Raw genomic sequence first — 25,937 nt, forward strand, 5'->3', positions numbered from 1 at the left:
TCATGTGAATGAGCTGCGATGCCTCAGGAACTTTCCAAACTGGGATTTGACAACATGAACCAGAACAATTGCATGGAAACATCTCATCAGTCGTTTGATTGCGGGGAAGCTCGTTCGTTCCTTCAAGACTCCGGCAGCCCGGGTTGCAACTTGGAGAGGATCATCAATTGATGAGTACTACCTTGTACCATCGGAGAGCCCTCCGATTTGCCAATTTACTTGGCGGTGAGTTCAGAGACTGGGATAAAGACCTGTTGGAGTTGACGGAGCTTCCACAATCCCTGTTTGTGACGTTACGTTAGTGGATCAACGGTTAACCTTCGGCTATCTTGTTGAGCGTGAGACAAAGCACTGAAGCAAGTGCACTGATAAATAACAAGCACGTACTCAGCATCATCAATACACACGTTATGAGAGTTTGACAAAGACACTCATCATGTGGCCTTCTCAATTATTGTGTCTTGCCTTGCAAGCGACAGGAGTCTTATCGCGCCCTGCTGAGCCTACCCACCAAGAGTACCCATCGCGTAAGTCAATTAGCTTAACCCACCAAAATACCCCTGACTGCCGCCAAGCTAACCTCCAAATACAGCACAAGGCGAAGGTAGAGGCATCTGGAAGAGCGCCTACTCCAAAGCCCAAGAATTTGTCGCTCATTTGACGCTTGAAGAAAAAGTCAATGTGACGCGTGGTTTTGCTGCCGACAATGTCTGCGCTGGTAACACTGGAACGATACCGCGTTTAGGATGGCCGGGATTATGCCTCCACGATGCTGGTAATGGCGTTAGAGCAACCGACCTTGTAAATTCGTACCCATCTGCCCTGCATGTTGGTGCAAGTTGGGATAAGAACTTGACGTACCAGAGGGGCTACTATATGGGAAAGGAGTTCAAGGCCAAAGGAGGTGAGTCGTCAGCAGGAAACGACTGCTGTAGGATGCTGACAGCCTTCAAGTAAATGTCCTGCTTGGCCCCAATGTTGGACCTTTGGGAAGAACACCACTTGGTGGACGCAATTGGGAAGGTTTCTCAGTCGATCCCTACCTCACAGGAAAACTCAGTGCGGAATCCATCATCGGACACCAGGACGCTGGAGTCATCGCCAATGTCAAGGTCAGCAGGTCCCCCAATAAGAGAAACTTCAAGATTGACACCCACAGCACTTCATCGCAAACGAACAAGAGACCTATCGTCGCCCATATCACGGCATCGAGGCAGTCTCCTCCAACATTGATGACAAGACTCTTCACGAGTATTATCTCTGGCCTTTCGTCGATTCCGTCAAAGCAGGTGTTGCATCAGTCATGTGCGCGTATAACCGCGTGAATGGCACCTATGCTTGTGAGAACAGCAAGTTGATGAATGGAATTCTCAAGTCTGAACTTGAATTCGACGGGTTTGTACTGTTGGATTGGAATGCCCAGCACAACCTTGAAAGCGCAAATGCAGGACTCGACATGGTCATGCCCATGGGGGGATTCTGGGGAGAGAACTTGACCATGGCGGTCGGGAATGGTAGTGTCAAAGAGGACAGAGTTACTGATATGGCTACCAGGTTTGTATCGCTCACAATTCAGCTTACTCTTGCTGACAGTTTTCCAGGATCCTCGCTGCTTGGTATCTCGTTGGCCAAGACAACGCCTTTCCAACTCCCGGCATCGGAATGAAGAACCTCTCCCTTCCTCACGAACAGGTAGAAGCTCGAATTCCTGAATCACGACCAACGTTACTCGAAGGCGCCATCGCAGGACATGTACTTGTCAAGAATGAGAACAACGCGCTTCCTTTCAAGGAGGACCCCAAGATGATTTCTGTCTTTGGATATGATGCCACGGTTGCAGAGACCAAGAACACCGGCAAATTGTTCGAACTTGGATATGCGTCTTCGCCAGAGATGGGACAAGCTGTTCTTGGCGATGAACATCACTTCGATCAAGCTGCCAGAGGAGGAACCATTGTCTCTGGTGGAAGAGCTGCTGCCAATTCACCTCCATACATCAGCGATGTGAGTCTATCCTTTCAAAGTTTCTTAACCATTGTCTAACATGAACCAGCCCCTCAGTGCTATTCAACAAAGAGCCTCCAAAGACGGAGGTTGGGTCAACTGGGATCTCTCTTCCCCTGATCCGGATGTTAACGGCGCAAGTGACGTCTGCCTTGTCTTTATCAACGCCATGGCGACAGAAGGTTGGGATCGAGATGGTCTCCATGACGACTTCAGTGATGGTCTGATTCTCAACGTCGCATCCAAGTGCGCAAACACTATCGTAGCCATTCATGCGGCTGGTGTTCGTTTGGTCGACCAGTGGATCGAGCATCCCAATATCACGGCTACCATCATCGCTCATCTTCCGGGCCAAGATAGTGGTGAAGCACTGGTGAAACTGCTCTATGGCGAAGCCGACTTTTCGGGAAAGCTACCTTACACTATTGCGAAGAACGAGAGCGACTACACACCATACGAGCCCTGTGAGCGAGAAGGAGATAGTACTGATCCTCAGTGCGATTTTACGGAGGGTGTCTATCTTGATTACCGCTCTTTTGATGATCGGGATATCGCACCGAGATACGAGTTTGGCTTTGGCTTGAGTTACACCAAATTCGACTACTCTTCACTATCCGTCAAGGTTGGTCAGACAGCCTCTTCTGCCGCCACTGGCGATCTCTGGGAAACATATGCCACTGTTCAAGCAACGGTTTCCAACATCGGTGAGAGAAGTGGCGAAGAGGTTGCCCAACTCTACGTTGCTATACCCAACAGCCCACCCAAGCAACTCCGTGGCTTTGAAAAGGTGAGATTGGACAAGGGCGACTCCGTTGAGGTTCCATTCGAGATCACGAGACGAGATCTCAGCGTTTGGGATGTCGTCAAGCAGGACTGGGTACTGCAGTCTGGCAACTACACCATCTTTGTCGGCGGAAGCAGTCGCAATCTCCCATTGACGGAATCCTTTACCATCAATGGTTAAGTCGATAACTTTCAAGAATAGAACTAGAATAAATACACTTTTACACAACCGAGGTTCTGTTATCCCTCGTTACTTATCTGAAGTCCGCTGCATTGCTCCAGAACTAACCCCGGAACGCCAAATCGTGGCAACAAAACCCGCGCCCTTGCAAGCTGTGTAGATAACCAAGCCTGGCTACTATGCCCCTGTGCTTTCCCCAATGCTACAGAAAGTGACCACATGAAACGATAAATTTGGCGTGGATCTTCGGTTAATGCTTTGGTCGCCACAGTGAAGATATATGAGAGACAAGTTTCGGGCTTGAAAGATGTTTCATGGTATGTGTCTAGGCTTGAACATAGGATTTGAAGGGCGTGGAAGTCGAGGGCTGCAGCATAGACTGTCCACATGAGACGTTTACCACCCGAACTGGGGGTTTTCTTAGCAAGGAGTAAGATATCTACAAATTCCTATAACCGTCAGTCAAAGTCTTCGTTTTCAGGCATTACCATACATCACCGAAGTGCTCAACATGTCGCCAGAGTTTTTCCAGACTGCCTTCCTCCGATCCATCATGTGTCGTTGATCTCGCAAGCCTGAGAAGCTCCAACTTGGCTCCTTGGCACAGATGATAGAGACGTAGCGGGCGGTAGTTTTCTAGATCATCGAGAAGTTCGGATACAGGATATTGCTCACCCCACATCTTAGGAAGAGCTGATCTCACGCTAAGAAAGAGGTGTTCATGGGAAATGTACTCATGAGCATCACGGGAGAGAAAGTCGAGACAGAATTGGCCGCTGTTGGCATTCCCTGTAGCCGAATCTGCATCAAGGTACCTGGAATTTGTCAGTATGCGCGAAAGTAAGCTTTGGTCACTGACTTACAGAGTGTATAGCAGCATTGCCTGTGCTACACAAGGGAGTTTCTTCTGTCTATCTCCTTGTAGATATGGTCTTAAGAAAGACCTAATTCCTTCGAGATGCAATAAAGATGATCCAATGGTTTCTGAATCGTAAGCCTCGTACCTCAGAATAAGGAACCACATAGTGAACAGGGCGTCGACATCACAACTCTGTTCTGCTGTCTGACAGATATGATCTAGTAAAGACGACAAATCTTGCAGAGCCTGGGCATAATGAATGGTTGCAGAAGACCCTAGTCGACTTGCCCTTTCCAAAGCCCCAGCTGGGTCGATAGCGTCCTGTGCAGTGAGAAGATCCTTTGCTCTGAGCTCCATGTTTGCGACTGCAATAAAGCTTCTCATTACCCCGGGGTATTGACTCGCGATGTGCGTGTAGATATATGAGAAGTTACTCCATGGCCACAGTTTCCCATAGCTCAAGACTAATATTGAGCCAGGAATATACGCAAACGCTGCACGATCCTCGGAGCTCAAATGAAGCGAGTTGGTAAGGGCAATATGGGCTGCTGATAGAGAGGGTCGTGGTGATTCACGACTACTCCCTTGTGAGTGGAAGTCGGCTGGGCTTGCCGAGTCGGTCGGGGTCAGATTTGTATTTGGCGATTCACTCGACGCAATGAGTCTGGGACTTCCATAGCCAACAGGACTCGAAAAACTCTTAGTGGGCTGTCCCCTTGCACTCAACGATTGTCCCGGCTCAAGCCATTCACATTTGTTGGGGCTGTTCTCGCATCTTTTGCAGACTGGCCTGCTTTCGTCGCACTTGACCTTTCTGATGCGACACGTCAAGCAGCCTAGAAAGCAAAATTAGCAGTGATATCGGAAATAAGACGGACCATTGGACAACAACAATGCCACGGCACGCACCATTCTTGGACCTCGCTTTTCGCCGATCGGCGACAGGGGAGCTTGAGCTCATACCAACTACTTTGAGTCGTGGAAGTATGGGGAGGACGAGGCGCCTGACTCGATGACTGTTTCATTTGGTGGCATTGAAGAGATGGGATGGTAAGCTTCGATATTTGCTTATTTTACTTGCGGGCGTTCGAGTCTCGGCTTGCAGATTTTCTGCAGGCTTGTTTAGTAAGATTGGATAACGGAAAATCGGAGTAAGGAAAATCTTGGCTTAGGATACAGGGGAATACACACGAAGCATAGAGTTTGAGTTTAGTACGGGGATAGTTTAGCTTACTCCGTCATATCCGGGTTTTCCGTTGCGTATGGGGTTGAAAAGGAGAAGAAACGTTGGTAAGAATTTCTCTTTCTGGAACGATTGCAATATGGTCAGTTCAAAGATGGCCCAGAATGTCATCGTGGATCTCTGGTGATTTGCTTGGGATAAAGATACTCCCTTCTGAGTCGAATTTGCCGACTCATGAAATTTACAGCCCAAAACGCAACAGTTCAGTTCAGCCTCAAGCCAAGTAACCTCAGACTCCCAGCCTGTCATTGGTTCGCTCGGCTGTTTTGGCACAGACCCCCCTCTCCTTGAACCGTCTGTCCCTCGCTTCTTCCACTAGCTTGGCGAGAAGTTTTATCCAAAAGAAGTAACAAGTTAGCAGTATTTCCTTCTCTCGGAGTTTCCTGATTCTGACAGAGGATCGCACGGGATGAGCGTTTAACGAGGTAGCACCTGTGATGTAACGATAGTCCACGCATGGGGGATTGTCTTATGCGAGGTTATGAACCGTGGGGAAGAGAGCTAAAAGAAGGGAGTTATTAATGTTCATATAAGGGGAAAGCCAAGCCCGTTCTTATTCCCAAAATGAACTATCGCCGGTAATTTATTGACTACCGATTTTATCATTACAAAATGTCTCTTTCCACTCAAGAGCTTCATGAGAGAATCTCGCAATCCGTCTCACATCATGAGCACGATCTAGCTGAGATTTGTAAAAAGGTACATTACCACAATCCCTGTAGTCTTTAGACTACGTCTCTGACACCGAGACAGATCCACGAAAACCCAGAATATAATTACAAAGAGTTCAAAGCCCACGACAATATCTGCAATCTCATGCAACAACTCGGCTATAATGTGAAGCGACATGCATACGACATCCAAACCTCCTTTCAAGTAGAATGCGGCAGAGGCGGGAAGCTCATCGTCTTCAATGCTGAATATGATGCACTTCCTGGTCTCGGCCATGCTTGCGGACACAACCTCATTGCTACGAGCTCAATCGCTGCTTTCTTAGCGACAGCCGAAGTGATGCGCGAGAGCAACATTCCAGGAAGAGTGCGACTTCTCGGAACTCCTGCCGAAGAGGGCGGCGGCGGAAAGGTGCATCTTATCAAGGCTGGTGCGTACGAGGGTGTTGACGCCTGTTTGATGGCTCACCCCACGGGAAGACTTTCGCCTCCAGATTCAGATACCGTTGATGGTGTTTCTGCTGCCAAAACGAGCGCAAGAAGACAACTCAAGATATCATTTACAGGGCAAAGTGCCCATGCCGGAAGTGCGCCTTGGGATGGAAAGAATGCTCTTGACGCTGTGGTATCGTCCTACGTCAACATATCTCTCCTAAGGCAACAAATACAGCCCACAGAAAGGATACATGGCGTCATCCGAAGCGGTGGCTCGGAGCCAAATATCATCCCTGACTCGACTGATCTGGAGTATTATTTGAGAGCCGCGGGCGTCGAGCAAGTCAAGGATATTTCTAAAAAGGTCGAGGCGTGTTTTGAGGCAGGGGCTATGGCAACAGGATGCGATGTGAAGTGCACATGTGACAGGTGAGTTCTTTTGTAATTGTTACCAAGGCGGTACTAACTCCCATACAGTGATCAAGATTACATGGAACTTCGACCGAACATCTCCATGTCAACAGAATTCACCAAGCACATGAAGGCTTTTGGGAGGGACTTTATCGACGATGCGAATCAGCCACCAATGGGCGCATCAACAGATATGGGTAAGCCTACTATCAACATTACTTGACCATTATGATCTAACAGTTTAGGCAACGTATCATATTGTCTACCAGGAATCCACCCCATGTTCTCCATCGGAACTGAAGACCCCACGGTCCAACCTCACACACCTAGATTTGCTGATGCCGCAGGAACAAAGGAAGCCCTAATTAGAGCTTTGGATTGTGGAAAGGGATTGGCAGCCACAGCTTGCGAGTTGCTTCTACAGCCTGAGCTATTGGAGAAGGCAAGGGATGAGTTTAAGCAAGATGTTGAACCTATTGGATATAGACTTTGATGCTCTCGCAATGTATTCATAAATAAAAGCGTATTTCTTTACGACTCTGAACTTTGAATGTTGTCATAGGATTTGTGGCCTCTTCTACATCTACCATTCAAGAGTGCTTTTTAGCAACTGCCGTCGTCAATCTTAACCCTGGCAAATACGTTGTCACAAGTCATGACGTTGCAACTCAATTGAGCCATCGTCATCATACAAAACCAAAAGCACGCCGAGGAACAGAAATCATACTGGGCTAAACTAGATGCCGCTCCCCGCATCACGGACCACATTCCCAATGAGTCGGGTCCGGTAGACAGGCTTTACTGCAAAGCGACTCCCCGAGCCTCATCATCGGGGAACCTCCAGATTGCTTCTGATTAGCCGAGTTGACCAATCGGCGTCCCCAGCGACACAATCTATGTGTAAACAATCTTCCCTTGCCGAGCTGCCCAATCATACTATCATGATATCCGAGCTGGAGGAACGGCTCTTCCAGACGGGTAGAGATTTTATGTTTTGATCGCAATGCTTCAAGCGATATCTGGAGTGACGAGGCGTGATTAACCCCAGACTCTTCCAAGGGCGACAGATACACTATCTTTGCGGGGGTGGAGATGTCTTGATCAATTGAGGAGAGATAACAACGCCATCTGGTCTAGATCATCGACCTGGTACATGCCGTCGTCTACTTAACAGCCTTCAATCCCCAGCTTTAGGCATACAACGCCTCTTTAACCACAACTACATCCATTATATATCTACAATATGACAGCAGACAAAGCAGACAAGACCAATCTCCCCAATCAAGATCTTGATGCCAAGATGGGCGAGACTTTGAGTCTCCAGGGCTCGATACAAGTTGCCGAAGAAGGCGTCGACAATAGAGCACGAGGTCGAAAGGTATTAAGAAGAATTGACATATGGTAAGTAATCAGCTATTTTATGGGTGAAAAGAACCTAACAAGTCATTCCAGTCTTATGCCACTACTCCTTGTTTCCTATACACTACAATTTCTTGACAAGCAGTCACTGAACTTCTCTTCGATCATGGGAATAATCGACGACTTGGTTAGTGCCCTTACCAACTTTCAAGTCTTCTACTGACACTATCAGGATCTCGTCGGATCGAGATACAGCTGGTGTAGCAGTGCTTTCTACTTCGGTTACCTTGCTTTCAGCTACCCAGCCTCCTTTCTGATGGTCCGCCTGCCACTCGGAAGATATCTGGCTGGCTCGAGTCTGGCCTGGGCTATCGTGCTGTGCTGTCACGCTGCAGTCCAGAATTTCCAAGGGCTTCTCGTAGCACGCTTCTTCCTTGGTGTAGCAGAAGCTTCGATTTCACCGGGGTTTTCTCTTATCACTGGAATGTGGTATACTCGAGAAGAACAGCCTTTCAGGCATGGAATTTGGTTCTTGGGCAACGCCATTGCTACGATGATGGGTGGCCTATTGGCTTATGGGATCGCACAAATCGGAGGTCCCATAGCTGCTTGGAGAGTACGTGTATTGGCTTATCCATCTATAACATGACTAACACTCTTCCAGTGGCTCTTCATTATCTTCGGTCTCATTACTCTCGTCTGGGCCATCGTACTGGCCATCTTTCTGCCCGACACTCCCAGTACTGCGCGCTTCCTCACTGAACAGCAGCGCATTGATGCGGTCGATCGAATCCGAAGCAACCAAACTGGCATGAAGAATAATAACTTTAAGTGGGATCAGGTTCGAGAGGTCATCACAGATCCCAATGTTCTCCTCTTGATGCTGTTCCAACTTACCTTTAGCATTCCCAATGGTGCCCATACTACTGTGAGTAAACACCCTCGAGACCAAGATGATACTGACTTCTTCAAAGTTCAGCAGTCTTGTCATGGCTGGCTTTGGCTTCAGTAGACTCGAGGTGTATCTCCTCAACATGCCTATGGGTGCCATTCTTGCATTCTTTGCACTTGGATCAACATATCTCTGCAGTCGCTTTGATGGCTATAGAACTATCATCGGCGCATGTCTCAGCTTGATCAGGTAGAAAATATCGCCGATCTCTGTGTTATCATTGCCAGCTAACTGTTGTAGTCTTACTGGTTCCCTCCTTGTTCGTTACGGACCCAACCAAGGCAGCCAATTGTTTGGTCTCTGGGTCTTCGTGGCCTTCGCAGCTGGCTTTCCCATCGCACTATCTATGGTGGCTTCAAACGTCGCTGGCTTCACTAAAAAGAGTGTCGCGTCTGCTATGATGTTCATGGCTTATACAGCAGGCAACATCATTGGGCCCTTTCTCTTCTTTCCATCAGAGGCTCCAGATTACCCCGTAAGTCAATCTACCTATACTGAACTCTCTCGTGTGGAATACGACTGATATCAATATAGAGCGGCTTCCTGGCGACCACGATTTGCTTTGGCGTCTCGACGCTGACGATGCTCCTACTGCGATTCACGATCATCCGTGAGAATAAGCGACGTGATAAGCTACAACAGAATAGCATTGATCTGCAGGAGGGTAGGATGGATCATCTTGAGCTTTCGGACATTACTGACAGGAAGAATCTCAACTTCCGCTACGTGTATTAAATCGCGCAGGCGCTGTGGCGAGATATATCTGGCCACCAAGATTAGGCACAGTTGTATATAAATTGGCGATATAGTAGTTATTGTTGGGCCTTGATTCACCCTTTGAAGACAGGGTTTTCATATTTGAGATGTACAAGCTCGCTTTCGTGATACTTCATCTCGCCACTACCATGGTCATGATATTACTCCTGACGATTCGGCACTATGCTTTGAACAGACATCGTCCACTATTCCTTGTCCGATTGCCTCCTGGTAGAGGCGTGTACTTCCCTTACACCAAGGTATCAACATTCGATGGGCTTCGAGCGTCACAATTCCATACAGTTCCCACTCTTCGTCCCCGCTGCTCGACGGTGTCGATGTACTAGGGGTACCGATACTGGTAACTTCCTGTTCATTCTGTCGCACTCTCACATACCACTGAGTCCAGCTGATGACCTTTGCAGGCGCATCGGTCCTTGACACGATTCCATTAGGTACTCTCTGGAAAATGATAGGCCATCTGCAATCCCTTTCCACCCCCGGACCAAGCCTAACGATCTCATAGGCTTCGTAGGAGCGAAGGCTCTGGTTGGGGTCCGAAGCGTCGAAAAAGGTGTCATGAATGACAGTTTCATAGTTTAAGGTGGATGGCGACCATGATACCATGCCAGGGTTGTGCCGAAGGATGGGTTCATATGTCTGTATGTAGTCGAGGACAACCTGGGGTGGAATATGGCGCGGAATGGGGATTGTGACGGTAGAATGGTGCTGCGAGCGCATGCTCGCCTATATCACTAATGATACGTCAACCAAATGATCAACCAGAACCTCGGGTCTCTCTTGACGAGACCTAGAGCTGAGGCGGCCGACTGTGGAATCCTTTCGTCTGACGTACGTACCGGATCGGCTGCCGAGAGGAGAGGCCAGGGTTTATTGGTCCCAGTGCATGTGTCGCATATCCACAGTCAGTGACTTCAAAGAGGGACCAAAACACCAAAAAAGACAGACGCTTAGTAGCTTGTTGGTAAGCATCAGCTGTTGTGATAACAAAGACTGACGGGGGAATATCTCGAAAGATGTGATGTAATCGAGACAAAGGGAATTCCGTCAGATTGAGTGCCAAATGCATCAGTTTAATTTGACAGCGGCTGTGGGGTATTAAGACTGAAGACAGCCATCTCCGCGCCAATGACTCGTGGCCAGCGAAGTGGGATGGCCGACATGTCAGGATCTAACATAAAATATCCAGCCTAAGAGTAGGTCAGAACTCAACTTATTTTGTCTAACTTATTTTGTCTCTCGTACTAGTACTACCATCCCTCAAGGCCCGGGAGGAAAAGGTAAGTTCCGTCAAGGATTAAGCCAATGTTATTTTTAGTTCCTGAGCTTGATCCTTCAGGAAGGTCAATCCGAATGGCTGGTTTGGTTGGTCAATGAGCGCGAGGCGCAGTTGCTGTCAGCCTCTTATCAATTATCACAGTGAGATATGAGATGTCGGGACAAAACCTGACTCTTTATTGTCAAGCCGGAAGCGATTTGTTGAGCCAACGGTAAGATGATCTTGCGACAACTATATCTACGTATATAATATCGGCTGTTTTCGCTCTCGTATTCAACGCATCAAGCATGTCAGGCTCCTCGTTTCGTGCTGATGGCTCCCGACTAGACTGTATTGTGGACATGAAAACCCATGTTCCCATCGGTCACCATCACAAGAACCACGTGGTTCCGAAACTATAAATCATACAATAGGTACTACTCTATACTATTGTCTGTCATAACCACCAGCAGATGATCTTGGCTACGAGGTGGAATACATCATGTCGTTCAATTGTCCTCTTTAGGGTACCGGTTCAAAGCCCAGACTCACCACTTCTGCCCAAGAACTTAGCGTACGGCGCAGCGCCTTGACCCCTGTAATGGAGGTGCCAATCGCTTGAACCTGGTCATCTTTCGTTTACTCGACGCCAGGGCAGTCGAGGTTTTAGGTCGACCACTCGTAGCTAAACTTACGGAATTTTAAACAGTAAATACATGAAATTGAGATAAACACCATCCATGGGTAGGGACAACGAAACGTTTTTATTGACGATGAGGTGACTTTGATCAATAGCATAAAACTTGTACCAGCACCCTAAGAATTTTGGCTCCTAAAATTCATCACCAAACAAACAGGCATTAATTCCGCCTAAATTTGACCTGGGCAGGGATTAATCGTAAGACGGGTCAATTCCTCCATTTCGTTAAGATTGCATCTTGTGTCCTAGAGAAGAATAAATGATTGAGAGCTTGGCTCTATTCCTTACCTGAGATCAAAATAACACCTATTCAAGATGAACCGCTTTCGTAAAAACCAAACCCAAAAGAATAGCAAAGTGCTAAGGAAACTAAGCCCAATGTTCGTATCAATGACGCATGCTTGATCCAAACCTAAAACTGACGAGTCAACGCCAACTATAGCGAAGGCTTCCAAGCTGCTGGGCATTCACTACGCATCTATGTTGGATGCGTGCTAGCTTGCCGCTACCATGTAGCAGAGAGCTTCCAAGGTTCTACTGCTGAAACAAAACTTGAGCATAAACTCGAGCACGCAATTGCGTGTGCTATTGTTCAGCATCCTCTTTTTACCGTTGGTCGAATTAATGAGGCCTCAACGAAGCAATACTGGGTTCGACTGGACCATATTGACTTCAACAACCACATCACGTGGCAGACAATCTCCGAGGGAGAGGACTACAACACAGTACTTGATGCTGCTCTAGACTGGCAGGTCAATGAACGGTATACTGAATTGGAGACAAGACCCCAGTGGAGAGCAACAATTTTGAAATCAGAAAAAGGGGATTTTGTCGATGTCGTCTTTGCTTGGGATCATACAGTAGGAGATGGGAAAAGTGGGAGATTCTTTCATGACAGTCTCCTCGCTTGCCTCAACAAAGAGGCAGACGGTGATGCCATCACCTTGAAAGACAGATCTTTCAAAGTGCCAGTTACTGACTTTACGCCTCCACTGCATCATCTACTCAAGCTCCCAGTTTCGCTGAACTTCATCTTCTCTACCTTCAGCCAAGATTTAATATCGCAGTCGAAAACCGCCAAACCTGAAACCGCGGACTGGGCACCAATTACAATGGAGCCATTCAAGACTCGTCTCAAATTGACCACTCTTTCGAATGATGTTTTGAAGCCTGTACTAGACGCCTGTCGCAAACAGGAAACGACATTGACTGGGCTTTTGCATAGCCTCATCTCAGTATCAATGGCAACCCGCCTCGCGAAAGATAAAGCTCGCGCGTTTTCATGCGGGACACCTGTTTGCTTGAGACAGTTCCAACCACCAGGAATGGCAAAGGTGGACTTGAAAAAGACAGCTATCAATAGTGTAGTATATTGGCCTTATATCTTTGAGCCAGGTCTTGTTGCGACAATCAGGCAACAGGTTGACGATGCTCAAGCGAATAGTGAGCTAAACAAGAAGATCGAGGACACAGTTTGGTCTGTATCAAAGTCGATAAGAGAAGGATTGACCGCCAAGTTGAAGCTTGGCCCTAAGAATGATACAATCGGACTTGCCAAGTTTATCACTGACTGGAAGTCGTATCTCAAGGAAAATTCCAAGACACGTACGCACTCCTGGGAGGTCAGCAACCTGGGAGTCATACAAGGAGAGTTGCCAGGTGATACTGGCACTAGGGACTGCTGGAAGTTGGAGGACGCTACATTTACCCAAAGTGTATCTGTGACTGGACCGGCCTTGACTTTCAGCGTGATTTCAGTCAAAGGTAGAGGCCTCACTCTTTCATGTAGCTGGCAGATTGGAGTAGTTGATGATGGGTTGGTTGAAGGTGTTTCCAATGATCTCGAAACGTGGTTAAATGGTTTGGGTCGGGATGGTTGTATCAATTTCACCGTGTGAACTGGATAGCGGGAGAGATACGCGAGGCTAGCCTTCCCACTGTTTGTTCCATCGGGGATGGCAGTGAAAGTAGATAGACCTAATTGTTGAAGGTTGGATTGGTAATGTATATATGTAAGTGTAGGACAATCACCATTGTAGGGGACGCACCATAGATATCAGACGTCTGAAAACATGTTCCATTCCATAATGTGAATTATACGTCCGCCAGTGACAACTATCTCGATACATTTGACAATGAATTTGATGTTTCACACCAGGGCCTTCCGTATCTCTTCCATAGACAAACAAAATTATCCACTCGTGTAACACCCATCATTTGTACGAACGCCCGACCAGAAGAAGTAAGAAGAACGAGACAAGACTGAGGAATAAAGTCATTGCGAACTCCCCGGAGGTTCCAAAAAGGTTTCAGTGACGCATCTCTGCACACATCGAGTTAGTATAACCACGAGTGCAGCCGTATAGAAGCGGCAAACCTGTCTAAACGTGTTGAAATCTCTGGGCTGTCTCCAAATTGGAATATCCTTAGAGATACGGTACAAATCATTTAGTGTTGAAGTGGGAAATTATTGAAGCCTTCGAAGATGTATGAAGTTGTTAATAGCTGACGTGTAGAACCTGAGCTTTGTTGTAGTATAGATGACGTTGCACCAGTAGTGCTAATGGTATATTGGAGTCACTCCGATAGCTGAAGTGGCACATAGCTCGATGTTGTCAATGGCCAAGTGTATGCCAGTTGGAGGAGACGTTCCCAAGTCCGATCTTCATGGTATGAGGTGTGGAACTTTTCGATGTCGATAGAGGTCGATGATGAGGAGTTGATTTACGATTTGGTAAAGTAGTAAAGAAAATAGCAAGGACCGAGGAGGGAAAGAAGAAAGGTGATGGAAAAACTGATATGCAGCAGACTCGAGTATCAGGGAGATTGTTGTGGTATAGCTTCTGCAATCGGAGTTGGCCCATCTGTTCGTGTAGCTGCTTCTAAAGTCGACTCGCTTGGCATAGCTCTCTTACTCTTCGTGCAGTATAATGGAAAGCCCAAATATAACCCACAGCGTATGCAACGCCGACGGCAGTAAGGATAATCGTCCACATCATGATGAAGTTATCTGGTCTGAAGCAGAAGAAAGGTCAATGGTAGAAAGCAAGAGGGGTAAGGGGAAGTGAGGAATGAGTTGGAGAGGCGAGGAATGAATCGGTCGTTATATACATATCTGGGGATTATCAGAAACTTCTTTTATGATTCAAATACATCATAAAGTTAAGTTAATGTTGTCTTAACCTAGGTCGCTGCTCTGTCACGTATATATTGGGAAATTGAGTTATTCCAAGAGAACTTTATTAAATAACTTTCTAGACAATCTGCACAACTTGAACTTGTTATGTACAAAACCTAGAAAATTAAACAGATTTAGGCACGGTTGAAGGTTAGAATGTGCACGTATATACATTCTTTCCTCTGTAAGCTCTTGCGTTCTGGCATTGCGGTGTCGTAACTAGGATTGGTATCGGCAACTGGGATTACAGCGTGCGGCAAGCTGGGGAAATTGACTGACGGCTTGATACTTCAGTATTCAAGCTTAACTGTCGATTTTAGAGTGGCGTTTTCTTTGGTTGTGCCAAAGAAAGAAGTAGTAAACTGATTAACAGGTCTCACAGTGCTCTTATAGTTTGACAATAAGGTTACTTCAGCCTACGTTTTGTGACTTAAAGCTTGAGAGCGAGGAAAAAGTCGGTATTAGACTTTAGAAGTCGTGCACAACCACCAAGTATTGGTGTGAGAATAAGGTTGCTCTGCCTTTCTTGACACTCCTGTAAGCTTGAAAATTCGTCATTAGACTTTGGAAGCCAAAACCATCAACCAAGTACGTCCTCTGTTCTGGCAATGCATGTGTAAGAATATTTGTGTTTCCGAAGTGTTATGTATAGAAAGGGGAAGAAAGAAGACCCCATCCTTCGCAGTTCTACGTATCTATGCAAGCATGTAAAATTCCACTTTCCCCTACGGTCGTCTCAGACTTGCACCGCTTTTACCACATTTCCTACAATGGCATTCTCTTGCTTCAATAGACACCATGTCTCTTGTCCCAGTACAAGGGCAATAACCCATCAAGGGAGATTGTAGTAAAGAATACAAAAGCTCTTTCACGAATTCCGGACATTCAATGAACAACTCGTCCATCGCTTCTTGGACAAAGCCCAAGGTTGTTGGCCCTTCACCACCCAACAGGTTCCGGGCGAACGACAAGACCGGGTCTCGAAGATCTCTAGAGTTTTCGGGTGTCAAAGCGTAGACATATGGGATTGACGAGAAAAAGTCGTTGGTGCTCAGGCTACCATGCAATTCTGAGCAGTACTTCTTAGTCGATAGACTTCTGAGTCCTTCGATGTCATATTTGTCACCTAGTGAGTACATTATTGCATGTGTTGAAAGAGCGGAAGAGGTGCAGGTTGCGTCTTCGTTGTCTACGTCCATATGAACCGAGTAATCGCCTGTATAGAGATAGTCGACCATGAGCTGAACCATGTCGGGATGATCAGACATCAGGTCATATGTTCCAGACAGAGCTTCCTAAGAACTTGTTAACTAATGATCAGCCTCTTTAGCAAGGTTTTTGTACCTTGAACTGACCAGCACATGCTGCGCGAAAAACCGGAGACTGACTGCATACGATGATTTTGTGAACCTGTATGTCTCCGCCCTCACAAATGAATGTAAAGTCCGTAAATTCGCCCTTTTTACGAGCCCTGTTTCGTAAGTCAACTCTCGTTCTCACTTATAGTGAAAGTTAATCTCATACTCGACTATGCGTGCTCTTGTCTTGTGACAGTCCATGGTGGTGAGAGTGCAAAACGAAGAGACACAACTACTCCCGTTTAGAATCAAGAGAGGTCGGACAAGAGGATAAACTAAGAGGTTGCAATTTTTTCATTGTTCTTAAGTACCCATCATTGACATGGTACCTGATTCATGAATTGGACGCGTGATTCGGTTAATTGTCCGATTAGCGGTGAACTGTTAACGCCACTGGCAATAGAGTTTGAGACCATTCCGCTGGGTGACATGTCGTGTTCTATGCCGTCATCCTTTTCTGTTTCAAGTCATTTGGTAACCGACAGGCTGGTAATATGGGCGAATGTTAGCTATTCCCGCAACGACTACTTCAAAGATAGATACCAATGGAATGAAACGCTATCTAAAAAGCGACCAACCCATTTCTACATACTAACCCTGTGAAACGTATGTGGAAAAAGTCGTCTCAAAGACATGAGTGCTGTCTTTATGTTATCAAGCTTACTGTGCTTGCCCAACTCGGCCATGAAGGCGCCGAAGGATTGCAGAATCTGGAGACCTTTGTCAGCTGACGTTATGTGAGCCGAAGATGAGAGATATAAAATCAACAGAACGTCAGCATGTTTTTTCACATAGTTCAAATCCTCACTCAACTTTCCTCGCTACACAATCTCAACATCACAAGATCCAGAATGTCTTCCGTCAAAGAACTCAGAATGGCCATTGAACAAACAACAAGACAATTCTTGGGCGCTTACAAGGACTGCGGCGAAGCAAATGACCCATCCATCATCAACCGCGACGTCACTGAAGGCTGCAAACGCCAATTCCTTCCAACCGGTGTCATGGCGCTTGTCGGAGCTCCCGAAGTGATCACATTGAACAATGAGGCCTACGAAGCGGCAGTGGCTCAAGACATGAAAAAAAGCCTGGTCACAGGGACTCGAATCGCAAACCTTGTTATAGATACCGAGGCTTATAAAGCAGCAGCAACTACTGTAACGGATGTAAAATTTCACGACGGAGAGGTGGTTGCGATGGAACATTCCTGGGTGTTGGATTTCAATGAGGACGGCTCCAAGGTCAGCAACGTTGTTGAGTTTTGTGATATGGATGGAGTGCGCAGGATGGTGGAAAAGTCTTGGCTTTGAGCTGTATTAGACCACTTCCAAAAACAAAACGATCATGACATTAAACCTATTCACTAGATTATTTATAAAATAAAGAGATATGAAGTTTTTGATTCGCTATACTTATAACAATTTTGCTGTTGAGTCGTTATGCTATTCCAGAAAATACCCGTTCTAGTGGGTAGCAGAAAAGTTGAACTTGGAACTTGAGACTATGATAACAACTAGCCTATGTCTAAGTATCATAAACTTGCCGACCGATTTCGTTTCTTATGCTTCTAGCGGCCAACGTTTCCGATACCCTGATGATTTTATGTTGCGATATAAGCGACTAGCATTATTTTAGAAAGGTTTAGCTTACCACGTGATAACACACTGTTGCCTAGTTATATAATTAGCAGTTGATAAAACCTGCATTCCTCCTCCGTTATGGGACTATGCTTAGGCCGCAATTCACTACATCACCATGGCCAGTATCACAAGTATACCAAATGAGATCTTGGAATACATCTTTATTTATGTGGCTGATCATTACTACATTGACATATTCGACGTCCGCCTTGTCAACAAACGGTTCTGCGAGATTGCAACACCTCTTCGAGTCCGCCATTGGAGCGATTGTGGCTTATTCAGCATCCACGGTGCATCCCCTTCACTTACGTCGATCAGCCGATTCGCGCTAGAGCTTCTAAGGTGGCCTGAACTTCGTTTGCAAGTCAGGAGCTTGAACTTTGACTGGATCCGATGCGACGCGGGCAAAGAAACTCCTCGTCGTTTGATACGACCGGAAAACCTCGAATTGTTGGCCAAGGCAGCCAAGGAGACCTTACCGGACTTCTCTAGCTCTACAGATCTGTGTGAAAAGATTCGCCAGGGGTGGGACGATGGCATAGCTGTCCTCGTGCTGGCTTGGGCAACGAACTTGACTAGCCTTGGCTTGACAATCCCATCATATCCCCAAAGAAGAGGCGATAAGGACTATCGGCTACTTATCTTGGTTTTTGCCAAACAACTGGCTCTGCGTTTTGCCTCTTTTGATCCCAAGGCAGCTTCGTCTTGGCCTTTGGAGAAACTAGATACGTTGGCGTTTTGGTATTGGGATGTCGAGGGCGAAATACATGTGAAACATCTCTCACCCTTTCTAAATTTCCCAAATTTGAAGAGACTGAATACCTCGTGGATCGGCGACGATCAGGGGCGAGATCTCAGTTATATGGTTTTGTCCACAGAGAACAATTATTCGATGCCATTTTCAGAACGAACTTCATCACTGGAATCAATTCATATGTTGGAGCCAAAGCTGTCGAACTCAGGGATAAGGAGCTTCCTACACGTTTGCAAAAATCTCAAAGTCTTCAACCTGGAGTGTTCTGAAATAGGCACACGGAGCAGCACTATGCTTGCTAGGTCTCTTGTCGAGCACGCGTCCACCCTTGAAGAAGTAAGTCTATTTATACAAGACGACGACAACAGCCAGTGGATTCCGGATTCGGATATAGACGAATTGCCTGAATGTTACAGGGCGTTCAAAAGACTAAAACGTGCCGGCATTCCCATGCAACACTTGTTGCAGAGAGAAGACGAAGATGATCCCACGACAGCAAAGTTCAACCCTGGCCGACTTCCTGAGTCGCTTGAGCATCTCACAATTTACCACCAAGAGCTACACTCTGCACGGATACAGTTGGAATATGTGGTAGAGGAATTGTCGGGCGATATTCTGAAGAGATTTGAATTTGACCGCGACCAAGCACTGGTTTGTATGCGAACGCTACTTGAGGAGACCGGGCCAGAGCGACGATTGAAGAAGCTCAAGACTATCGATTTTTCCGATGGATTATTGGACGATGCTATGGTAGGGGATATCAGGAAAGTAAAAGACTTAGCCAGGGAGCGAGGAGTTGAGTTTATATTTGGCAAGATTCAGCGCTGAGGTTGTTTGATCCTTACAGGCCATCTCTTTGGATTAATCAAATTCATTAGATACATCAAGGTGATTTCGCTTGCGGCAAACGAGTAGTCTTGAGGCTGCTGAGACCTTGGCCTATTGATAGAGGAACAGCGACCATAATCTCGGATCACGCTTAGTGGGCAGCAGCTACTTGAGCCTTTGGGTAAAACAATACGCAGTCTAATAACTATGGTGTACATAAGAGGCATAAAATGACCTGCTAATATCGTCTTCCATACTTCTAGGCGCCAACTCTTGAGATCTTGGAGCACGCTTAGCCCTTCCTAGCATACATCCCTGACTGCCCCAAATATAGCCAATTATGTCTTCCTCTGCTTACGCTCAATCAAAATTGCCAATTCCGACATTGTCAGCTTCGTCGTCGCTTTACCTTTGTTCAACCGTCGTCGTTACACAATGAACGCCACCACATTGGTCTCGGTTGAGCGAGACTTATACTTCAATACAGCCTCATACGGCATGTACATTTTACTCTTCATTCTGCCTTTTATCGTAACCTATGTCTTCACTGTGATCGGAAATACAGGCTATCGCGATGGGACAGTAGCGAGAGAGCCACCGAAAGTTCCCTATTGGATTCCATTCGTCGGAAACACGATTGGCTTTGCTTATGATACAGAACGATTTTTATTCTCCATTTTGTAGGTTACGATCTCTTCAAAAAGCATTCTTTTATTTCTCATACATGATAGGCGCAAGTTTGGTAAAGTCCCTCTTCGAATATTCGTGGGCGCAGAGCAAATGTACTTTATTCCCCATGGACAAACAATTGTCGAACTCTTCAAGTCCTCTCGCTACCTCACTACCAAGACTTTCGGTATCATGACTGTTCGAGATGCATTCGGTCTTCCTCAGCCTGATGTCGACATCTACGCGGGCGACGATTCTGGCGTTGACGTAAAGCCTGCGCCTGGTTGGGAACATGTTGAGCAAACGAGGCGCTTTCACTTTGTGCAACATCGCCAGTTGAACACTTTTCTGTCGGGGAGTGCTCTCAACACTATGACAGGAAAGTTCTTGGAGGTTTATTCAGATCATATTGCTCAAGACACAACTTTTCGAGATCGTGAATGGGTTGAGGTCGATGATCTTTACGCCTGGTTCAAGAATCACCTTCTTCACGCCGCGGTGGTAGCCTTGTGCGGTGAGCGATTCCTCGAGCTTTCTCCGCACTTTCTCGAAGAATTCTGGTCTTTTGACTATCACCTCCCCAATCTTTTCAAAAGATTACCCCGATGGGTCGTTCCCAGGAGCTACCAAGCCAGAGACCGTCTTCTGGAATGTCTCTTCCGTTATCACCAATACGGGCAGCAAACTCTTGATTTTACAGACGAAAAGCTTCTTCAGAAGGATTGGACCCCGGAATTCGGTGCCAGGCTTATGAGTACGAGACAAGAGATGTTCAAGAATATTGGGATTTCACAAAGAGGTGGCGCTGCTCTTGACTTGGGCTTGGTGTGGGCGTGAGTACCTTTAGTCCACAGAGTGATGACGTTCTTCTAATGATATCTAGGGTCAATGCTAATGCCATTCCGGCTGCCATGTGGATGCTCCTGAGCATACTCCTCGACAAGGATCTTACTGATAGAGTCAGGGCTGAGATGGAACCTTCTTTCCATGAGAAGTCTCTGTCTTTTGATTTCGACAGACTTTACTCTGCACCCCTTCTCAACTCGATCTATCTTGAGATCCTTCGCGTTCGCGTTGCAGCACCGGTGGGCCGGTCGTCACTCATACCCAATCTCAAATTCGGAAAATGGCAGATGAAGCAAGGCGTCGGCATGCTTTCAACATCCTGGGTCGGTGGCCACGATCCTGACTTTTGGAACACTGGGAGTACACTCCCAGATGGGTCCGACGAGCACCCTGTAAACAAATTCTGGGCCGAGCGGTTCCTCAAATACGAAGACGATCCAACTAGTGGTCCAGTTCGAAGCGCCGACGTCAAGCCTTCGCCAGAAACTTCCAGGCGCACACCAGAAGATGATCGCAAAGCACGTGTCGTTACAGAGGGGACACAAGGATATTTTTATCCCTATGGTGGCGGTACAAAAATGTGCCCAGGTCGCTTCTTCGCTAAGCAACAACTCATGGCAAGTGTTGCAGTGGCCCTGCGAGCTTACGAGATCGAACTCATCGACCCTGAAGCAGCGGCCAAGATTGGACCGAATATGGATTATTTCCCGTTCGGTACAATTCCTCCGAAGGGCAAGGTCCCTGCTCGAATTAGAAGGCGACAACTATGATAGAAGTTGGGTCAGATCAAACTCCCACTCAACGTGTTCTATAGACGAAAGAAAGCCTGTCCATATGTTTCTCTACGTCTCTTTCGCAAGTTATCAAGTGGTATACATAGCTGAAATAGTATGGAGTATCACCGGATACCTTAGTTGCAGGTTTACGTACGTGGCATTGTGAGTTAGATGAGGAATATGATATTTTATTTGCTTTGTTTTAATTTGGGTATCTTGCGTGTAGAAGGGGGAATTGTGAAATGCTTCCTTTATACCAATCTTTCCCCGTAATGCCAGCAAGGTAAGAACCTCAAAACCATTTGGACAACAACGCTCCCACAGCTAAGCTTGCCTAGCCCACTGGAAATAATAAACTTAACCCCATAGCTCTCATCAGTTTGTTAAAGGCCGTTCCAGACGTCATATGATTTCTGCTGAACACTCACTGATGCTCTAGCGTCTCATAGGTTTGGGGCAACGAGGACGGATGGCTTTTATTTATAAAGTTAAGGTTGAAGATCCGGGCTGCTGAGTGGGGCATTAATCGCTGCTACACTCGCGGTCTAGAAATGGCGACGTACTGTTGGAAGAGTGAAATGCGGGAGGCCGGCCTAATACTTGTTGAGTCGACCAAGGTTGGATGTTGACAAGCATGTTGCTGCCGTGACAGCTCATGGCAAGGTACGAGTGGGGAATGGCTGATGTAGGAGGCCGACCACCACAAATGCCCTACCAATGAGCAGCATTAACTGTAAGCACAAGCATTTTGTCTAAAACCCTTCCTCGAGTCGCTCTTGTTCACAATACGTTGAACTATGAGCAAAAATGTTAGGCAGCCATGCGTCCTGGGGTTGGGTGTGCCAGTTGAGCTGTTGGCCCGTCTCCTATATGAATGTCTTGTCCATCTCACAGGTGACTTTGTGTTTTCTTTCCACATTCGCGTACCTACACAAGATATACATTCGTGCCAGATATAGGATACTACAAACCCCTCTTTTTCTCAACCAAAACAATCTTGCCTATTGTATCGCAACAATGCCCCGACCGAGAAGACGACGCCCTACATGGTCCATGTTCCCCGACCTACATGATCAAGTGGCAGACAAACTTGACGAAGTCCAAATCGACTATACCTTCAATACCAACGACGACGATCTTTCAAAAATCAAAGAATACGACACCCACATAATGGGCCGTTTCACGTGCAACAACGAAAAGTGCAGTATAAATGGCTGGTCAAGCATGAAAGTCGCCATCACCATTCGCGAATACTCTCGGGATCGGTATAACGCCCGCGTATATCACCAGCGCTGCAAACGATGCAAAAGCTTGGGTGAACCGACTCTCAACGAAGAGTCGTACGTTGACAGGGTCACGTATCGTATCAAGAAGTGGAATGGCGTCGAGATGGAAAGACCGATTTGGGGAGGAGGCGATTCCAAGGGGCCGCACGAGAGAGCTTTATGTGAGGGGTGTAAGAATGGGCATTGTCGAGAGGGGCTTACTGGTATTACTGATATTGCTTGGGCTTGAGAATGTTTTGTATAGTAGGTGATGGTCACTATAAAGCTAAATATTCTAATCTACATTAAGTTTTATAAACCATCCTACTAATTTCATCTCTGGTATTTCCTAGGACTACTAACACCTTAAGGACATGCTACTCAGCCCCTCAGGTCCCCGCTGCCGTAAGACCTAGTATCCTCAACCATGATTAAGGGTGGCGGAGTATTCTTTGCAGCGTGTACATGTTGCCTAAATAAGGGACAAGGCGTCGCAATTGCAATAACATCGAAACACAATCCTTCAAATCAACACGAAACAGTCAACCTTTTCGCATCGTATCACATCATGGGCGCTGTTATATCTCAATTGTGGACTCCTCCTCTCATCAACATTGGTGTCGTTGGACTGCCCTCGGCTGGCAAGACTGCTATAATCCACAAACTCAGTCGAGGCCAGAAACCGACACCACCACTAACGGACAGTCTGTCTTTCTCTTTTATTGGATCCACTTGATATACTAACGTCAGATTAGCTGTCAATACCACATGCTTCTTTCAAGGTTCTCAAAAGTACCTCATCTTTGACTACTCTGGAAACGAAAAACTGAGAGCAATATGGAGAAAACTTCTATTCAGATTGCAGGCAATTGTCTTTGTCATCGATAGCACAGATAGAGTGAACATGGAGGAGACTAGGGAGGCGTTGTGGCAAGTACTACGAGAGGAAATGCTTGATCCTCAGCCTGTTCTAATTCTTGCAAATAAGCAAGACAATCCTGTGAGTATAAGGAAACACTATGGCGCCCTAAAGAAGCATTGACGTTAAATAGAAAGCCATAAGTGTACTTGAACTCATTGAGTGCCTCGAGATAGAGGGGGATCTTGAGAAAACTAGAAAATGCGTTCGTGTTCTCTTCTGTCAGTTCCTAGAAGAGTTGCCAGCTGACAGGCATTTAATAGCGCATTATCGCAACGAGTTCCATTACCGGCGAGGGTTTAGTCGAGGGACTTGAGTGGATGCGACGAATTGTGCGTACAAACCCGTCGCAATGAGAAGGTTCAAGGAGAGAGGAGCATAGGAGACGAAATTAGTAGGGTATTTATTTTTGTACCCTGAGCTAAGAGGCATAACGTTATTCCGCATCATTTCCCGATTAATCAGCGGAATAGATCCACTAATTCTCGGCCTCGGTCAGCGAGGTTGAGATCTCGTCACCACCAAAAGAATCACCCCATTCCTGTCATTATTTCCAATCACCACATTCAAAATGGCTGAGCACCCTTCCTTCACTCTCGCCGCCCTCTGTAAGTGCTCACTTGACCCTCAAGATTCGCTTGTGTCCTAATTGGCCCTCCTCTGTTACAGTGGCTGCTGGTGGCACTGCGGGTTACATGCGCACGCGCTCTACTCCTTCTCTCGTGGCTGGTGTTGGACTGGGTGTTTCTTATGCCTATGCTGGTAAGTTTTGCAGTAGTCAGTTCTCGTTCTGTCATTGACATGTGTTTGACAGGATACCTTCTCAAGAACAACAAGGACTACGGTTCTGAGCTTGCGTTGGCAAACAGTGTTCTCTTGACTGGATCCGCTGTTCCCAGAATCATCAAGACTGGTGGCCGAGCACCTGTTCCTATTCTTCTCGGTGCAGTTGGTGGACTTGCCACGTATTACTATCAGAAGAAGTTCCGCGAGTTCCGATACGGTGTTTGAGCAAGCATTGTATCTTTACTTTTGACAAAAAGCATAATCTACATGGAAGGAGCCTGACTTACTATACTGTATAATAGAATGAGAACAATTCATCTCAGTTTAGCGGATTGCCAAGTACGTGTTTGACAGCTTTGTGAATCGCAGTTGAGATAGAGGTACAGGGTAATTAGTCACTGGGGTTTTAGATGCCGCAAAATGAAAGGTATGTAATGTTAAGATGAATGAAGATACGCTACAAAGGTAGAGGGAAATTAATGTACTTGCTGTATTGTTTGGAATCTCAAATATCTTGCATGGGCTTGCTGTCAATGTCGGGTCAGATCTCAGGATTGATATCGTAGTTCATTGAGAAAAATAACTCGACAACCACTAGCATGGATTCATTCTACTGATTCGTCATATTTGGTTCGGCTTATCGACGTATCACCACGTGACTTGAGTTGCCATTCAATGCGGCGTCGGAGCAACAGGTCAGTTTGATGCGATTATCCGACCAACAATTAGCCAACTACGACAAGTACCTCTCCCAAGAAGCGCGAATATCCTCCCGTCGTTGTACATGGTGCTATAATAGTTCCCGAGAGTCCGTTCGCACGTCCGTCGGCCTCGCTAATCGAACCGTTCTTCAGCCCTCGACAAGCCTCTTTCCAGTCCAGCTGACGGCCTGACGCGTCCGATCCAACGAGTCGACTACGAAACAATACAATCAGCGGCGCTTTACTTGTGAATATTGGAGTTGATAGACCTCGTGAATCTGTTCACCACCCTCTCGATATTAACTTTCCACATCTTCGCGATCCGCTGTGCCGCGTCAACCCAGTTCCCTCTCCCATTGTGTCACCACGTGTCGCAACTCAATCTTGGTATCATAAGAATATGCTCATGTGTCCAACGTGAGATTTAACCATTCTCCGCCTCCTAAAAGCTGACTGTGCATTCCTTTCCCCTCTCAACTCCGCCTACCTGTGGCATTACTTCGCCCAGACCTTAGACCCAAGACTGATCAAGGCACAGTTAAGCCCGGCCTCTCGGTCCCAGATTTCACCGTCCTTCTCCGTTC

General features: G+C 46.7%; 13 protein-coding genes across 13 annotated transcripts; 10 read left to right on the top strand and 3 right to left on the bottom strand.

Annotated features, from left to right (window-relative positions):
• Positions 1 to 436: 436 nt before the first annotated feature.
• Positions 437 to 2,968, top strand: FSST1_007795 (beta-glucosidase; the record flags this gene model as incomplete). Its single annotated transcript, XM_083224615.1, has 6 exons — positions 437 to 527; positions 593 to 904; positions 955 to 1,112; positions 1,160 to 1,554; positions 1,602 to 2,004; positions 2,054 to 2,968. The coding sequence occupies 6 exons, from the start codon at positions 437 to 439 to the stop codon at positions 2,966 to 2,968; spliced, it is 2,274 nt and encodes a 757-aa protein (XP_083083756.1).
• A 59-nt stretch (positions 2,969 to 3,027) lies between these two features.
• Positions 3,028 to 4,788, bottom strand: FSST1_007796 (Zn(II)2Cys6 transcription factor domain-containing protein; the record flags this gene model as incomplete). Its single annotated transcript, XM_083224616.1, has 4 exons — positions 3,028 to 3,417; positions 3,462 to 3,783; positions 3,832 to 4,663; positions 4,737 to 4,788. 4 exons carry the CDS (start codon positions 4,786 to 4,788, stop codon positions 3,028 to 3,030), a joined length of 1,596 nt encoding a protein of 531 aa, XP_083083757.1.
• An 894-nt stretch (positions 4,789 to 5,682) lies between these two features.
• Positions 5,683 to 7,080, top strand: FSST1_007797 (M20 family metallopeptidase; the record flags this gene model as incomplete). Its single annotated transcript, XM_083224617.1, has 4 exons — positions 5,683 to 5,769; positions 5,824 to 6,605; positions 6,654 to 6,784; positions 6,833 to 7,080. The coding sequence occupies 4 exons, from the start codon at positions 5,683 to 5,685 to the stop codon at positions 7,078 to 7,080; spliced, it is 1,248 nt and encodes a 415-aa protein (XP_083083758.1).
• Positions 7,081 to 7,830: 750 nt separating this feature from the next.
• FSST1_007798 (major facilitator superfamily domain-containing protein) lies at positions 7,831 to 9,633 on the top strand (the record flags this gene model as incomplete). The annotated part of the gene is made up of 7 exons (XM_083224618.1): positions 7,831 to 7,988; positions 8,040 to 8,133; positions 8,179 to 8,562; positions 8,611 to 8,874; positions 8,921 to 9,087; positions 9,139 to 9,373; positions 9,433 to 9,633. 7 exons carry the CDS (start codon positions 7,831 to 7,833, stop codon positions 9,631 to 9,633), a joined length of 1,503 nt encoding a protein of 500 aa, XP_083083759.1.
• Positions 9,634 to 9,807: 174 nt separating this feature from the next.
• FSST1_007799 (uncharacterized protein) lies at positions 9,808 to 10,395 on the bottom strand (the record flags this gene model as incomplete). Its single annotated transcript, XM_083224619.1, has 1 exon — positions 9,808 to 10,395. One exon carries the CDS (start codon positions 10,393 to 10,395, stop codon positions 9,808 to 9,810), a length of 588 nt encoding a protein of 195 aa, XP_083083760.1.
• Positions 10,396 to 11,948: 1,553 nt separating this feature from the next.
• On the top strand, positions 11,949 to 13,531 carry FSST1_007800 (alcohol acetyltransferase-domain-containing protein; the record flags this gene model as incomplete). The annotated part of the gene is made up of 2 exons (XM_083224620.1): positions 11,949 to 12,013; positions 12,076 to 13,531. The coding sequence occupies 2 exons, from the start codon at positions 11,949 to 11,951 to the stop codon at positions 13,529 to 13,531; spliced, it is 1,521 nt and encodes a 506-aa protein (XP_083083761.1).
• A 2,005-nt stretch (positions 13,532 to 15,536) lies between these two features.
• On the bottom strand, positions 15,537 to 16,370 carry FSST1_007801 (BTB/POZ domain-containing protein; the record flags this gene model as incomplete). The annotated part of the gene is made up of 3 exons (XM_083224621.1): positions 15,537 to 16,106; positions 16,156 to 16,282; positions 16,336 to 16,370. The coding sequence occupies 3 exons, from the start codon at positions 16,368 to 16,370 to the stop codon at positions 15,537 to 15,539; spliced, it is 732 nt and encodes a 243-aa protein (XP_083083762.1).
• Positions 16,371 to 17,020: 650 nt separating this feature from the next.
• FSST1_007802 (uncharacterized protein) lies at positions 17,021 to 17,479 on the top strand (the record flags this gene model as incomplete). The annotated part of the gene is made up of 1 exon (XM_083224622.1): positions 17,021 to 17,479. The coding sequence occupies one exon, from the start codon at positions 17,021 to 17,023 to the stop codon at positions 17,477 to 17,479; it is 459 nt and encodes a 152-aa protein (XP_083083763.1).
• Positions 17,480 to 17,924: 445 nt separating this feature from the next.
• Positions 17,925 to 19,391, top strand: FSST1_007803 (uncharacterized protein; the record flags this gene model as incomplete). The annotated part of the gene is made up of 1 exon (XM_083224624.1): positions 17,925 to 19,391. The coding sequence occupies one exon, from the start codon at positions 17,925 to 17,927 to the stop codon at positions 19,389 to 19,391; it is 1,467 nt and encodes a 488-aa protein (XP_083083764.1).
• Positions 19,392 to 19,731: 340 nt separating this feature from the next.
• Positions 19,732 to 21,676, top strand: FSST1_007804 (cytochrome P450; the record flags this gene model as incomplete). Its single annotated transcript, XM_083224625.1, has 4 exons — positions 19,732 to 19,804; positions 19,879 to 20,071; positions 20,123 to 20,893; positions 20,944 to 21,676. 4 exons carry the CDS (start codon positions 19,732 to 19,734, stop codon positions 21,674 to 21,676), a joined length of 1,770 nt encoding a protein of 589 aa, XP_083083765.1.
• Positions 21,677 to 22,699: 1,023 nt separating this feature from the next.
• FSST1_007805 (zinc-binding domain-containing protein) lies at positions 22,700 to 23,197 on the top strand (the record flags this gene model as incomplete). The annotated part of the gene is made up of 1 exon (XM_083224626.1): positions 22,700 to 23,197. The coding sequence occupies one exon, from the start codon at positions 22,700 to 22,702 to the stop codon at positions 23,195 to 23,197; it is 498 nt and encodes a 165-aa protein (XP_083083766.1).
• A 124-nt stretch (positions 23,198 to 23,321) lies between these two features.
• FSST1_007806 (ADP-ribosylation factor 1-like protein) lies at positions 23,322 to 24,222 on the top strand (the record flags this gene model as incomplete). The annotated part of the gene is made up of 4 exons (XM_083224627.1): positions 23,516 to 23,651; positions 23,703 to 23,947; positions 24,000 to 24,071; positions 24,130 to 24,222. The coding sequence occupies 4 exons, from the start codon at positions 23,516 to 23,518 to the stop codon at positions 24,220 to 24,222; spliced, it is 546 nt and encodes a 181-aa protein (XP_083083767.1).
• A 215-nt stretch (positions 24,223 to 24,437) lies between these two features.
• FSST1_007807 (transmembrane proteins 14C-domain-containing protein) lies at positions 24,438 to 24,877 on the top strand (the record flags this gene model as incomplete). Its single annotated transcript, XM_083224628.1, has 3 exons — positions 24,438 to 24,474; positions 24,536 to 24,628; positions 24,681 to 24,877. The coding sequence occupies 3 exons, from the start codon at positions 24,438 to 24,440 to the stop codon at positions 24,875 to 24,877; spliced, it is 327 nt and encodes a 108-aa protein (XP_083083768.1).
• Between the last annotated feature and the right edge of the window lie 1,060 nt (positions 24,878 to 25,937).

This window comes from Fusarium sambucinum, chromosome II (genome assembly GCF_050947815.1).
Source record: "Fusarium sambucinum isolate potato_lamoka chromosome II, whole genome shotgun sequence".
NCBI classification, from domain to species: Eukaryota; Fungi; Ascomycota; class Sordariomycetes; order Hypocreales; family Nectriaceae; genus Fusarium; species Fusarium sambucinum.